Genomic DNA, 15589 nt, shown 5'->3' on the forward strand with positions numbered 1-15589 from the left:
TGTTATTACCACTACTACTATTTGAGGAGATTTCTTACTTGAATATGGAAGCCCAGAACTTACACATTATGGAGAGATGCTACGTTTTCCTTTTGCAATGAAAATACTAATGTTTTAGGCAGGTCTAGTCCATCTTTTTGTCATTTCTGGAGCAGAATGAGTGAAACAAAAATGAAAGAAAAAAAAAGAAGTCCATAGTCATTGATGTACGCTATAAATATCAAAGCTTTATGAATGAGAATGTCTGAATGAGTATAAATGAGAATCATGTCCCTTTGTCTCTGTGTGTATGCTGTGTATGTGCCAATATATAAAGGAATTTGACAGAGGTATTTCTTGCTGTATTTTTTTAGTCTCTTCTTCATTATGCTGGAGAAAGCATTTCTCAGTCTAAAAACAAACTAAATGAAGATGCCCAGGTCAACTCATTAAGGACTTTGATAAGTCAATGTACAAAATGTTTATGCAATTGTACCAAGGTAAAGTTTAGAAACTAATTCATATTTCTTTATTCATTAAAGAGATCACAAAGTTGAATGCTGTATATATAGTACCTGAAAAAAATTAACCTATCTGTATATCTTGCCTTCTTACAGAACAGTGCTAATAAGATGCAGTCTAATATATTCCTGCGTTTGTTGACATCAAAATTTATGGATGATCTCGTAGATATTTGCAAAAATCTGGTAAGTACCTTCTGTCTGTTTTTAAATGCAGTGCTCATCTACGAGAGGATTGTTTTTACAGTATAATAATTTGGAGGCAAACCAAATGAGATACTTCTTACAAAAAAAAAAAAAAAAAAAATAAAAATACATTGAGTTTTATAGAGAATTCCAAACTGGAAACATTTCTGTTTAGCATTTGGACACAGGTAGAGGGGGAAAATGAAAGCAGATGGATAACACTTGACCAAAGTCAGCAGGCCAGCTCACATTAAAAAAAACTGTTATTTTTGGAAAATTTTTAATACTGTATTAGAGTAAAAGTATACACAGGTTTTCTGACATAGCAAGAATGTCCATAACACATTATATTGAGCTATAGTGCACTTGTAAAGTTTTAAAAGCTTCTTTTTTTTTGTAGTTTGATGGACTTACCTGACTTGAAACAGTTTAAAGATGTTTATTATATAGATATTAAATCTTCTAACTGTAAATTACTCTCCTTTTTCACTGGGAAGAAGTAATCGATGTAGATGACTGTTTAGCACAGCTCCTAAAACTTCTCTTTTTGGCAGATTGTCCTGTAGTTAGGCCTAGGTGGGCAAAATCCTTTGTTTTTTTCAGGTGAGAAGAAGCTGAGAGTGTTCCCTTCTGTCAATTTGTCATCTGGTAGGGAAAGTAGTGGTTACTGTGCCCTCAGAAAGGTCATGTGCCTTCCTTTCAATTCTTTGTAGTTCTGAAGTATAGTGAGAAGTCTGTGAGCCTTGTAGAGATAATTGTATTTCAAATACTGACAATGTCCTTGGCACCATGTAAAACACAGAGGCTAATATCTGTCTTAGGAAGCTTGTGTCCTAAAGAGAATAGTTCAAATCAGACAATTCATGTGTGTAGAAGACAGGTTTATCACAAAGGATTAAATTCATCAGTTCAGTGTAGCTCTTATTGTCTTCACCCATTCCAGTTCACTGGGAAGCTGCCAGTGTCTTTCCTTGTCTTACACCTGTGATGTTTCTCATGTCCTTAAAAGCCAACTTTAAAAGAATGTGGTGGTTTTGTCAGATGGTGTTTACTGGTAAACCAAGTGAACTGGGAGAAGTGGATCTAACGGGGAATGATCCTGAGGAGAGTATAATGGAAGTAGATAACCAGCTATCTGATGATCTGTTTGATGATCATACAGTGACTGACATCAATGATACAAATGAATATGGTGAGATGCAAAATGTAACAGGTAAGTCTTGTCTGTGTTCAACACTATTTGCAAAAGCTTGTTTTTACAGATTGTTCTTTGCTTGGATGAGTGAGATTTAAAATTGTGCTGCTTCGCTAACAGTAGAACCAGGTACAATAATTCTTTTGTGCTTCAGTAGTGTTTCAAAGATGTTAATGAAGTGTTCTTCCTCACTTGGAAAAGATAAGTTTATTTTTTATTTTATAAATGGTAAGATGCAAGCAGAGAAGCTAGCTGACTTGTTCAAAGTCAGGCAGAAATAAGAAACTAGAAAATGTGTCTGTAGGAATTCTGTCTCTGTCATTAGACTGTGATTCATTTTCTTAAAAGTAGTCCTATTTAACTTTTGTCTGTTTCCTGATCGCTAATTCTGGAAGAGGTCGGCTTTCTTCTATCTCTGGGCCTGCAGAGGGACAGGAGCATGAATCTGTCGGTTTATTCCTGTTAGGAGCTACAAGTGCTGATGTTCTCTTTCAGTTTAGATTCTTTATAAAAATAGTGTGTATCTTAGCTTTTAATCAGGACTATGTCTTCTGTTTCTTATTGAATGAGAAGAAAATCAGTGCGTTATATTAATTTTACAAAGAGCAGCTGGTCTGTTTTCCCCGTCGTGTTGAATAAGTGTCTTAGAAGAATGTTCTCCAACCATCCGATAAATAATTCTAATAAATAAAGTCTACGGTTAAAGAAAGTTACAAGAGCTCTAAATGTGACAGGAAAATTGCATTTGTAATTATTTTGCTTAGGTTATAATTGACGTTTCAATGAGGATGTTATCATAGTAGTGATTTTGTCATTATTTCAATTTCAGCTTTGAATCCAAGTATCCTAAATTATAGTTAACAACCCAAAAGAGCACAGCTGCAGATGGTTCCACTGAGTTCATTTTAACCTTGATGGAGAAATCAGCCATATGTATGGGCACATAAAATTTAAAGCTTCTGTTTTAGAGAAGATCTTTGTAGAAGTAGGAAACATTCAAGAAGCTGTTACTGATGCAGAACTGCTCAGTAACAAATGAACTTAAAGATTGATAGTGCTCTATCTGTTCTGAGAACTTAAATAATCTTTGTAAAGACCTGAAATATTACCCATTTTTTTATTGTCCTTGAAGAAGCATTTCTTACATGAAAGTCTTGTTTTCAGGTCCTTTGAGCCCATTAGCTGAAGAACAGTTGACAAAGCAGGATTTACTTCTCCTTGAAATTCTGAGGTGCTTGTGTATTTGTGTAACTACAGTCCAAATTCAGCCCGTGAGCTTCCGAGCCTCTGATATACGCAGGAAACTGTTGACACTTACTGATGGCAGCATCTTTGATACTACTAAGCCCTTGCATCTGCACATGGTGAGTGTGAGCTTTTTTTACAGCAGACCCACCTCTGTATTTGTACTGGTTTTAAATTGGTAAATTCTTGTCAGTTGTATATGCTTGTCTTTCTCTTGTCAGTTCCCTGAGAAGACATTAAAATGGTTACCTTTAGTGTTTTGAAATGTGTGGTGGTTGGGGAATGAGCAGTTTAGAATTTGTAAGCCAGAAAATAAAGAATTGAGGAGTATAAACATCTTACCTTTATCAGTTTTTGTTAAATAGCTAGAAATGGTCTCTGTAGTAGATGAGGATCTCTGTTTTAATTTACAAAATAAATAATTTCGACTGCCAATACTGAAAATTTCATGAGCCGTGTTTCTGTGTGACAGTCTTTGCGTGAAAAGTTGGTCAGAGTTGAACATATAAGAGCTGACAATAGGTCTCATTGCTGTGTGATATCATGTAAGAGTTACTGAAAGTGTTTTATATTTTTTCTCTTTGTCTTCATGTTTTCTTAAGTATTATTTTCCATTTTGGTTCCCTTATTTTTCTTTTTCATTCCTCAGTACTTGGTCCTTTTGAAGGAGCTCCCTAGTGAAGAACACATCTTGCCTGAAGACGAAGTTCTTATGCTTCTTAGGCCTCTTTCGTAAGATAGAAACCATTCAGCATATATTATAGCTATTTTAATTCAACAGCTAGAGGATTTGGGGGCTGTTTCATGTTTCAAGATATTTTTTTCTTTTGTTCACAGAGATGTGTGTTCTTTGTACCGTCGAGATCAAGAAGTTTGTAAAGTAATTCTAAGTAATTTGCTCCCTGTAGCAGTAGGGTTGGCCCAGACCCACGCACATGCTGAAGAGACAGGGGATGCCCAAGGACAATTTTTGACAGTGGTTAGAGCCTTTTGGTAGGTTTTATCTATTTAATGCAGAAGTCTGTTCGGCTTGAAATTTTTAACTCTGCTATCAGTGTGAAGACTGTAGTGCTGTTGTGTGTCTTGACATTGGTATCCTATGACATCATTTAACTTTCCAGATTTTCTGTGTTGTGTTATATTTGTAGCAAAGAATTATGTCGTCCTTAAGATAGTATTAGAAAAATAAATGCTACTGTTGTGTATTAATAATTGTTCTCTGAATTGCATCAGTAATTATAAGAAGTGATAACTTCAGCAACCAAAAATGAATATCATTTACAATTGTAGATTACTAATTAAAATTCTCCCAAACATGCCTGTTGAGCACAAATAATGAAGTGTGAGCAGCAGAAACTAACCTGTTAGACTTTTTCTCAAAATGGTTGGCAACTTTTTCCTTTATTCAGATCTTCCTTATTTTAGGTATTTAGCTCAAGAAGGGAAATGCACAGCATCAGTGAGAGTGGCGCTTTTAAACTGCATGAAAGCCGTGCTTGAGGTAATCCCAGATTTTCTGATGTTCATTAGCATGTTCATTAGCATGTATATACCTAAGGTGTACTTAAAACCAGTACCTGAAGATCTTTTGCATACATCAGTGTGTATTCTTTTGTATATTTTAAACAACAACATTAATTTTTCTTTAGGCTGATCCTCATTGCAAGTGGGTGATGCTTAATGTGGGAAATGAAGATCTGCCTGTGAGTGATGCTTTCCCACATTTTCTCGCAGATAGTCACCATCAAGTTCGCATTCTTGCTGCAAAGTCGATTACCAGGTGGTAATGTAGACCTTTTTTCTGTTTATAAGAATAGCACTTAATTTCACTTAACTGGGTGTTACTTCTGCTACTGTATAGCTGCTCTTTTCAGTACTTCTGAGGCTTTAATGTGGATGGAATATAAAAGCCTACCAAGTTACTTTGGTTAAGGTGTTCAAACTTTGTCTACATTTCAAGTATTCTGTGGTGTGAGAGACATAAATATAAAGAGGTATAAACATTAGATACATATAAAGCTATATATGATAGCAAATTTTGCACTAAATTTATTATGCAAGACTTAAATAGGAAATAGTGGTTTGTAGTCTAGAAATAGTTGACGTACATTATGTAGCATGAAGACCTTTTCAAATAATCTTGTGTTATGAATAACCTATATATAGTTTTTTCTCTACACATCAAAGGCGTTTAATTGACCTGGAATAAGAGTAGAGGAGGGGCATTTGAAAGCATAAAACACTTTATGCAGAGCTGTTGATGGCATAAGATGGAGCCCTTCAGCACAAAAGGAGTTGAATTGCAGGCAGTATAGCGTAACTCTGCAAAATCTGGAGCGGAACAAAGTGAAGATTGACGGCCCTTTCCAGTTTAAAGACATGGGGACATTAAGTGAAGCTAACAGGCTGAAAATTACAAGACAATGTGGTTTACTTCTTTGTACAACATTCAGTTATCTTGAGTGTTATGCTACTACCTTCAAGTGTCTGGATGTTTACAGGGGTGCAGAAAGCAACAAATTCACTGAAGAGGAAATTATTAAAGGATACTAAATATGATCTCCACTTCTAACTCATGATCTATGTAGGTCATCTGTGGTCAAATGTTATATTCAAAAAATTATGCACACAAGTCAAACATGTGGTGATCCTTCTGAAGTATCTGCTAATAATCACTCAGAAATGGCTAGAGTAACATTTGCTCCAATCCACTGTGATGTTCCTGTTTTTGTTACAAAGAGTGGGTTAGCCTTTTACCTACAAAAAATAAATGATTTGGGAAACTCTTTTTACATGTACATCTGTTGAATAAATATATTCCCAAATAACTTTATGACATGAAGTGTTCCATTGTGGTGGACAACTGAAGTTTGGCCTCCGGCACTGGCAAAGACTGGGAAACTTTTGTGTGTTTTCAGGCTATTCTCCACCATTTCGCCCCAACAGATATTCGTAGTGTTGTTGATAATGTTTGAGGGAGAAGAGGGAAAGACTGCTGTACAAAAAGTTAAGAAGAAAATAATAACATTCATTAAATCAGAATATTTTTATTTGTTACACATAGTATGCAGTAATTCTGTAAACTAAATGTTATGCTAATAATTATTGTTCTTCTTTTGAAGTTTATTTCAAGATGTGAAACAGAGAGATTCTTCCGGAATGTCAAAACCCCTTCCCTCGAAGCTCCAGCAAAAGGCTTTTGAGAACGCCTATCTCAGAGTTCAGGAAGGAATGAGAAATCTGGTACTAACATCTAGTAATTAGTTTTGTCTAGATTTCATTTTATGAATAAGATGATTTATTTAAATGATCATGTTTAGTTTCCTAGAATATTAATTCTTCTGGACTTCTGTTAATCTGAGGTGATGAAACAAGGTCGTGTTCAGGAAATTCCTTACATATCCAGTCAGTCACTTTTTCACCCACATCAGGAGTTTGTAAAACGTTTCACTGGATGTTCCAGATTGGTTTTCTGTATCATACTACTTGTTGTTGCGGGTTTCAGTACTGTAACACTTAAGAAGCAAAGAAACATGGAGCCTCAGTAATCCAGACAATATATAAATAGTGAATAAGAGGCAATGTAAATTCAAATCATGTGTTTATGTAGTATAAAAACAGATCTATGAGATTCAGTAAGATCATGTTTCCAGTCATTAGAGCAGTGCTTTTCAAAAAACCAAAATTTACTTTAAAAATTCAGCTGTTCAGAAGAAACTTCTAGTGAAGGAAAAGTTTTCTTTGCAATGGTTTATATTACTGTGGAATTTCTTTATTCATTTTTCTATTAGTATCTTTCACTTTTCCTCCCTCCTTACTCCCATGCTAAGTCATCGTCATCACCTACATTCCCTGTTTTTTTCTGTGATGCTATCATCTATCTGCATGTCACTTCTGCTGCATTTTCTCTGTTCCCTTTGCCTGCTGTGTCATAGCCTCAATGCAGAGGCCTCATCTCTGTCATCTTTTTTCCTCTCTCTGTACTTTCAGCTCCAGCTCTTTGTCATCTCATTTCTCTGTTGCCTTCTCTCGCTGTTCTGTCACCTCAGCTTGCTGTTGTCTATTAGCTTCTGCCCTTCCGTTCGAGTTTCTTTTATAACTTTTATTCAGTATTCACCACTTGTCAACAACATGCCTTAATAGGGGAACAACTGCATTTGAATCACAAGGCAGTTCTTTCCTGTATGCATCAGGGAAGAGCAAAAAGGAGATTTGTCTTCTCAGTGCCTCCATAATTTCTCTGTTAAGTGCATTGCCTTTGTTTAAACTGCTCATATTTCAACATGAACTGGAGTGTGTGAGCTACTGGCATGTGGGGGGCAGTAACTTCTGGTTGAGGAGTGGAGCAGGCAGCTGGGGGAAGAAATTGTTAAGCAACTGAGGCAAGATTTCCAGCAGTATTTATGTCGGTGCCTTCAATTTTAAATTATTTATACTAATTTATTAATGAGGAGATTGCTTCAACAGGCTATTTGTACAAAAAGTTTTTCATTATTTCTTGTTGAAGGTCAGGGGTGATGCAAGTCCTGAAGATCTTTTGGACAGACAGTGTAATGGAAAAGCGGTTTTGCTGATGCTCGTAGCCATGATTCTGTGCTGCAGTCCAGTCTGTGAAAAGCAAGCTTTGTTTGCTGTGTGCCAGTCTGTGAAAGAGAATGAATTAGAACCTCACCTTGTGAAAAAGGCAAGTGTAAAATTCCATTTGATATTTAGGCTGTGAATTAAGTTTAGTTTAAAACTGGAACAGGACAAAATGCTTTTGTCAGTTTTGAAAGTTATTAAATTTTATAAAAGTGTAACTAATGTGGGGCATAAATACCTGAATGTGTAATTATATTTCATGATCTACATAGAAATAATGACATCATAAAAGGCAATTTTAATGGCAAATCTTGTCTATTAAAAGCACGGATCTGAAATAAAAAAATATAAAAAGTATACATTTATGATTTATATAATTACATTTATTATTTATATGCAAGTATATTATTTATATAAAAGTGTGTTATTAGTATAAAAGTATATTACTTATATAAAAGTATACATTGAAGATTGCATATCTCATTTAAAAAAATCTTTGTACACAGTGGAAGTAAAGCAAGTTTCCTAATGTGTAAAACATGTAAAATAAATGCTAAGTATTGGCAGATGGTATGTGTCTTGTGGACTTGAATTTTGAAGTTCACAAGGGCATAGTGAAATAATTGCTGTTTCTAATGCAGCCTTTCATGCCAGTCATTTTTCTAGTGTGTTTGTTTTGTCCTTTTTATCCTGTCTTTCTGTTTGTTGCCTCTTATTTTTACCCACAGTCTCTACCTCACAAAATGTGTACTGGCTGTTGTTTATTTGCCTGCCACCTCATATGGGGTAGTTGTAGTTCCTTGATTGCACTCTTGAGATACGGCAGTACAAATCATTTTAAAAATTGTTTATGCTAAATAAGAGCTGAGTTATACAAATATTCATTAAGAGGCTGAGGAGTGGGACATGGAGGTGTGGGTCTGTCAGTTTGCCATAGTATCATGTACTCTGCATGCTATTTCTGCACTCTTGCTTCATGCACAGGTTTTGAAAAAAATATCCGACATTTTTGGCTATAAAAGTATAGAAGACTTCATGACATCACATTTAGACTATTTGGTGATGGAGTGGCTGAAAATAAATGACAGTGGATATAGCCTGTCTGCTTTTCCTTATGTTCTTCTGAACTATACTAGCCTTGAGGAATTCTATAGGTAAGTTTGTTATATGAAAGCAGTTTATTTAGAGTTATTTACAATTACGACACAGGGTTTCAGATTTCTAAGTGCATCAGGATTTTGTTGTGAAATAACATTGAGAGCTTTTAAAATTTATTCCAAGTATTTTGTGCATTATATTTATGCTGGTGAGATTTGTACAGCAGTAGCTAAACAATAATTACAAGCTTATACAGTAGAGGAATGATATTAGCTATATTATGCTTGAGATTTTTTTAAAATGCAATTCAATGATGTTCTGCAAATGTATCTACTACGTCTAGGTCTTGTTACAAAGTTTTGGTTCCACACCTGGTGATTAGAAGTCAATTTGAAGATGTAAAATCACTTGCCGACCAAATTGAAAAAGACTGGAGGCAGGTTCTAGCAGACTGTTTTCCAAGGATACTTGTGTATATCCTCCCATATTTTGCCTGTGAAAGCCTTGGGAAGAGTGAAGTAGCAGAGCAGAGAGATACAGCTTCTAAAGTCTACGACATGCTTAAGGATGAAAACTGCTTAGGAAAACAGGTATTTCATTTGAATGTGTAGGTTGAGTTCTATGGCATTGAAAAGACCTGAAAGAAGCTTCTGTAAAAATGGAAATAGTTCAAGTTTATAGATAGAAAATTGTTATAATTTTTATAAAGCCAAACTAGCCATATTTTTATCCCAAGGTTTTCAAGTAGCTATTCAATAGAAACTTTCAGGCAGACAGTTGACTTGAAATATTACTTTTTTGAGAATGTAATTAAAAAAAAATACCATTAATTGTAACCCCCTGAATTTCCCTGCCATATATCTGTTTAAGTAAGTCATGTTTTCCTCTTAAAATATTTTGTTAATGCTTTATGAGGAGCCATCGTCCCCAGAGGCAGAGTCTGTATTCAGAACTGGTAGGAAAATTAAAGTTGAGGGTTTCTCCAGATACTGTAGGAAAGTAAATTGTTTTACCTGTGACTGCCATAGATAGTCTTAACCAGGCTTAATTTCTGAATGAATTTTATGTCATAGATAATTGAACAAATAGTGAATCCAGACAGAAAAAAAAGAGTTTTCTCAGAAGGAAAAGAAATGTGAAATTACTTTAGCTAAACTATTTTTCTTCTTCTAGCAAATTGACAATTTATCTCATAATAACTTACCAGAGATTGTGGTTGAACTGTTGATGACCTTACATGAACCACACGATACCACGGTAGGCGAAGGAGCTCCTCTAAGTAAATACGTAAGGTACATGTTCGTAGATTTTTGAAACGCCGACTGTATTTGTATAACATTGTACATTAAAATGTGCTCTTCAGGCATAAGAAGAGGTAGCCTTGAAACTGGGAATTAAAGGTTTTTATTGTAATTAGTAATGATGTACCATAGATGTGCTTCCTCACACAGTTATTCCTCAGTCTCACTAAGGAGAACAACAGTAATACTCAGTTAATGGAAAGAATGAATGGTGGGCAGGAGGATGCCATTGTGAGTTGGTAAGCTGGACTATGGCATTGCCACGTCAGATTAGCTCAAATTTGAATGGACTGCCCCTTCTGTAAAATTGATCAGGTTTTAATGTCTAAATTAAAGCGATTCTTTTAAAGGTCTTTAAATAATTAGAAGTCTTTGAAAAGTGACCTGTTTTTTAACAGTTCTTGTAGTGGCAGCGCTTGCCTTTGGTAAAAAGATTGCTTAAGCAATGCAAAATAAACAAATTCCTAATAATAATAGATATTCTAGTGCCAAAATTATCTTCATTTTTATGAGCTTTTCAGTCTTTATTGTCCTAAAAATATCACTATTTGCATAATTATGCCTGGAAATAGTTTTCCAGATTTTTGTGTTTAGGTACAAACTATTTGGAAAAGCATTACGCTTTCTGAAGTTATTGAAGAAGATATTTTTATTTCAGAAACATAAACCTGAAAGAGACTAAAGCATTTCTGTGAAAATCTGCCAGAAGTTAAAAGCCTGAGGATTTCACAACTTTATAAAATAAATTTGTTTCAGTGAGTTTATTAACAGACCGTGTTGTCCACTAGTAACCAAAGTTTTTCTTTCTAAAAAGGAAATGGTAAGAATAAGAGTGATTAAACTTAGATGTTGCTGGTTTCTTACTATCATGATGCATTTCTTTTATTCCTGAGGTTCATGAAAACCTGACTGCCCTATTTTTGTAATGTAGTCATGATTATTACTTTTTTCTCAACCAAATTGTTCCCGTAATTACAAAATACAGAAGCTTTATCCATGACTTGCAATTAGATTTTCCAACGAGGTACCTTAGATTGCACAAACATATGGGTTTTTAGCAACATGATCTTTCGAAAAATAATGAAACAATGTCGAGAAAGTCCAATTTAGCTGCTATAGAGGGACAACAGACAGCTGAAAATAATGTGTGTGTCATTGATGGATGCTTTTGGTCCTTCTGACTGAAAGCAGAAAAGATTTCGTAGGACTCACATGTTTATTCAATTAGACTTATTTTATTTAATACATGGGTTTTGATTTTGAGAAGAAAAAACATCTCATTTTCATTCATTTAGGGAACTGGATCCTGCTCCTAATCCACCTCATTTTTCATCTTATGTGATTCAGACAACCTTGGATTATATTAACAAATGTCATAAAAGCAAATTAACAAGTCTTGTAGCAGTTCTTTCGAAGAGCCCGGTAAGTATGTAATAATGATTTTCTTTTTCTGTAGAATATAAAATTTCTTTTACAGGTACGTTTTTGTTTAGTTAGACATTTTTGTCATGTATATATGAGGAAAAAATACAACCTTAGAAACCTTCCTGTTCTTTTCTTTTCCTTTTACAATGGGAGAAGACCTAAGTTCAGGAACACAGGAACCTTATAGAACTTAAATGCCTGAACTATTATATGCATTACATAATACATAAATAATCATGCATAAATAGAGAGTGTTTTTTCAAGTTGTGGAAATCTGTGTGTACCAGACACAATTTAGATCCAATTTATTTATTTGGCATATGTCTGAAGAAACATTCCAAAATAATTACATTTGGACAATTTTATCTAAATACTATCTACAATTAAGATATCAAAGTTTATTTCCCTTACTGACCATATGAAATTTTATAGTCTGTGGCATTCTTAGACATTTGTTTTTCGGTTGTTAAAGGCAAATACAAAGGCATATAAAATTATGCAGCCCTTGCAATAAATCATAAACATATTACTGTCTTGTAACATTATGCCTTAGAAACATATATTTTCAAAGTTTATGCTATTTTATTGCATATATTGTCAACAACTTACTTTGCCTATCCGTACACAGTCTAAAATTAAGAAAAAAACCTCTTTCTGGACCATGTTTGTTTAAATCTTTTGAGTGTAAAAGTTAATATTGCCAGCCAGTGGAATAAAAAACCTGCCTAGGTACTTTTTTTAAAGTATACAGCTTTAACATTTGCAATCTGAATTTATATGTTCTATGAAATAATGCACTTTGTACATACAAATATTATTTTTTAAATAATACACATTGAAACACTACCCAGTGTTTTAATGGGTTTTATTTGATGTTTCTCCTGTTGTTGAAAGCTGCCGTAACTGCTTGGCTTCTGGAAAAATGTTCATAACCTTTCTCAGGTGGGGAAAACAAAAAAGAGAAAATGAGGAGGAGGTATGGAGCTTGTCACCCTGCTTGGAGAATTGATTTCTATGTAGGTCTTTTGTTTGTTTAAAGCAGTTAAAATAATAAAGCCTTTTTGTCCATGTCCTTCAAAACAAAACAAACAAATCTCTATCACTTACATTTTTTTCTTGATATAAAGTGTATCTGTATTGGCATTATAAATTATTTTTTTTCTCTTAATTTGTTCATTTTTAGGATTCATTCCAGAAAATCCTTCTAGCCCTTTGTAAGCACGCATCAGATACAAACAATATTTACAAGAAACATAGAGTTCTTGTGATTTATCACTTGTTTGTTAGTCTGTTACTTAAAGAGATAAAAGATGGTTTAGGAGGAGCATGGGCTTTTGTCCTCCGAGATGTGATTTACACCCTGATTCATCACATCAATAGCAGGTAAATACAGTAATTATATCTTGTCCTACTGGTCTATGCTCCCTTGTTCTTGTAACATTGTATTTCACTACTTGTAGTAGATGTTAATTCGCTTGTAGAAATAATTCAAATTTGCTGATAAAAAAAATGCCTCTTTGATAATTTTGGAATTCAAATTTATAACTCTTACTAAAATGTCTTTTAAAAAAACAACAACCTGATGGTTATGGGAGACACAGGAGGGTTCAGAGGGCATTATTTTCCACTTTGTTCTGTTTCTGTCAATGTTGTTCTGGCAAATATTAATCTGAAAGCCTTTTAGGGTTGCAAGGGGGATTGTTGTTTTATTTGTTGGGTTTTGTTTGTGGTTTTTTGTTGTTTGTTTGTGTATGTGTGTTTTGTTTGTCTGTTTGTTTTGCCTTTTGGAATATATTTTTCTTTAAGTTTTTTACTCCATTTTTTAAAGTGATCAGTCAAGTTCTGTGTGTTTTTTTCTCCCGTGTCTCCTGAGCTAAATTCTTAGAGCTGTTTGAGTAAATAAACTTTAAAGTTTAGAATTGGTTCCCGTCTGTAAAATTTATTGATACTTCCCTTTTTCCCCTATTCTTCCCTGTTGTAGGTTAATACTTGGGATAATGACAATTTGTAGTTCTTTAATTTCACTTTTTTGTTTCTTGTGACAGACCTGTTATTATCAGAGACATATCCATGTGCAGCTTTTCAGTCTGTTGTGATCTCCTTCATGATGTTTGCCACACAGCGGTTACGTGTTGCAATGATGCTCTAGAGAGCCACCTTCATGTTATTGTGGGAACCCTGATACCTCTTGCCATGGACCAACCAGAGATTCAGGAACAGGTAGTTTCGAGTTGCTGCTTATTCCTTATCTGTTGACTTTTTACTTCATGTTCACTGTCCTTAAAGCTCATGTTCATTTTTAATTCCCTTTTTCTATGCTTTGTAGTTTTCTATGTAGTTTTCTATGCTTTGTATGTCTGTGCAAACAGTTGTACATGCACGACTGCAAAGGCAACATGCCGGGGCACCCCTGGGCAGATGTTTCTCTGAATTGGAAGTGATAGCAAATATAAGACCTTCTCATCTCACACTCCTGTAGGGAAGTCCTTCCCCTAGTGATCGCTTTTTAGTTTCTTCTCTTTATTTTTCTTCTAGTATTGAATGGAGGCTAGTTAATCATCTTCAGTTAAAGACAGGTTTCCGAATAAGACCCTCATTGTCTAGATTGTAGACAGTCCAATTCTGGATTGAATGTCCAATTGCATTGATTAGTAAGTAAAGCATACAAGCAGTGTTTTTGCAAAGAAAATATGGTGCCCTTTTGGCCAGTTTTTATTCAACTTGTAGATCTGCTGTAGAATGAATTCTACCATAGTTCAGTGATTCAGGCAATAAATTATGATATTCAGGCATTTGACAGGATTTCAAATTACCGGCACTTCAGTTAGTAAGAATAATAAAGTCCTAATTACATCAGAAGGTCTACTTGGGTGCAGTTCATTGCTAAATCATTGCCAATATTGTAATGATTGTATTGCTCAGTATTTGAAATCAGCTTTATGAAAAGACGGGATGAAACTTTAGGCTGTGGAAATAAAAGCTTTGATGTCTATTTGTCAGGGCAAGTAGCAAAAACGCCTCACCATTTTAGAATATATCTGTGATTTCCCAAGTCTTTAAGCATTTTATTATTTTTAACAGTGTAACTTTTTAACAGTGTAACTATTTTTTTGATAGAGTTCTCAGTTTAATGGTACTTGGAGAAATATAAACTTTATAATGTGAATAAGAAATATGGCTCAAAAATGTTTCTCTATCTTTTTTTGGTTTTCATTTACTTTTCCTGTTAAGGTCCTAGGCTTGTTGAAGTACCTGGTGATAGATAATAAGGATAATGAAAATCTGTACCAAGCAATCAAATGCTTAGATCCTTTTCCTGAATATCCTGCTTTTAAAGATTTGCGAGCAACTCAACAGAAAATAAAATACAGTAAAGGACCGTATTCTCTTTTGGAGGTAATTACATTTAAAAATATCTCATGGCATAGTGTGTTTTGTCATGCAAACTTTCAAAAGACAAACTCTCTGACTATAGGTGTAGTTGAGAAATATGTAAATGAGACATCTGGATTCCTTTTATTGCCAGTTTCAGACTCTGAGATATTTGTAGGTCTCCATTCTTATTTGCATCTATTAATATCCACGTTATGGACTGGTGAGAACCACTTCTTTACTTCAACCTTTATTTGTATGCTGTAAGGTGCTTAATACAAAATGTTGTTTTCCAGGAAATTGATCACTTTCTCTCCGTTGGTGTTTGTGATTCACTACCCTTAACGCGACTTGAAGGACTGTATGATTTACGCAAACAGTTAGAACAATATAAAGATCAGATGAAGGAGCTCCTGAAAAATTTCCAGGGTACTGACATTTGGTCATGTATTTTATTTCTTCTGTATCTGGTTTTAAGTGTGTGGAGATGTAACCCTATTCTAATTTGACATTGAATGTTTTATTTTGTGTCTTGGTTTTTATATGTTTAACAGTGTAACCTTATTGTAATTTCACATGCAGAGTAGAATGCCATTTATTATTCATGTAAAATCTGAAGTAGTATCTTTAGCAGAGTGTATCACAAACATTATGTGAGGTGTTACATGACAGAGAGGATAAAATGC

The 15589-nt window shown here is 34.4% G+C and overlaps 1 protein-coding gene across 4 annotated transcripts in view; it reads left to right on the forward strand.

Moving 5' to 3' along the window:
• Positions 1 to 15589, forward strand: part of ATM (ATM serine/threonine kinase) — a 74502-nt gene that overhangs the window by 17753 nt on the left and 41160 nt on the right. For 3 of the 4 annotated variants that reach the window (XM_065048839.1, XM_065048860.1, XM_065048844.1), the window contains 18 exons: positions 354 to 479; positions 597 to 686; positions 1728 to 1899; positions 3046 to 3245; positions 3776 to 3858; positions 3964 to 4119; positions 4552 to 4627; positions 4776 to 4909; positions 6249 to 6369; positions 7634 to 7810; positions 8692 to 8861; positions 9149 to 9395; positions 9979 to 10097; positions 11402 to 11528; positions 12715 to 12914; positions 13577 to 13751; positions 14763 to 14927; positions 15200 to 15332. In XM_065048839.1, the coding sequence (XP_064904911.1) occupies positions 354 to 479; positions 597 to 686; positions 1728 to 1899; positions 3046 to 3245; positions 3776 to 3858; positions 3964 to 4119; positions 4552 to 4627; positions 4776 to 4909; positions 6249 to 6369; positions 7634 to 7810; positions 8692 to 8861; positions 9149 to 9395; positions 9979 to 10097; positions 11402 to 11528; positions 12715 to 12914; positions 13577 to 13751; positions 14763 to 14927; positions 15200 to 15332 (2671 nt within the window). The remainder of the gene's footprint in view (positions 1 to 353; positions 480 to 596; positions 687 to 1727; positions 1900 to 3045; positions 3246 to 3775; positions 3859 to 3963; positions 4120 to 4551; positions 4628 to 4775; positions 4910 to 6248; positions 6370 to 7633; positions 7811 to 8691; positions 8862 to 9148; positions 9396 to 9978; positions 10098 to 11401; positions 11529 to 12714; positions 12915 to 13576; positions 13752 to 14762; positions 14928 to 15199; positions 15333 to 15589) is intronic. The other variant, XM_065048853.1, reaches the window with a different exon arrangement.

Source organism: Columba livia, chromosome 1 (assembly GCF_036013475.1).
Source record: "Columba livia isolate bColLiv1 breed racing homer chromosome 1, bColLiv1.pat.W.v2, whole genome shotgun sequence".
Lineage (NCBI taxonomy): Eukaryota > Metazoa > Chordata > Aves > Columbiformes > Columbidae > Columba > Columba livia.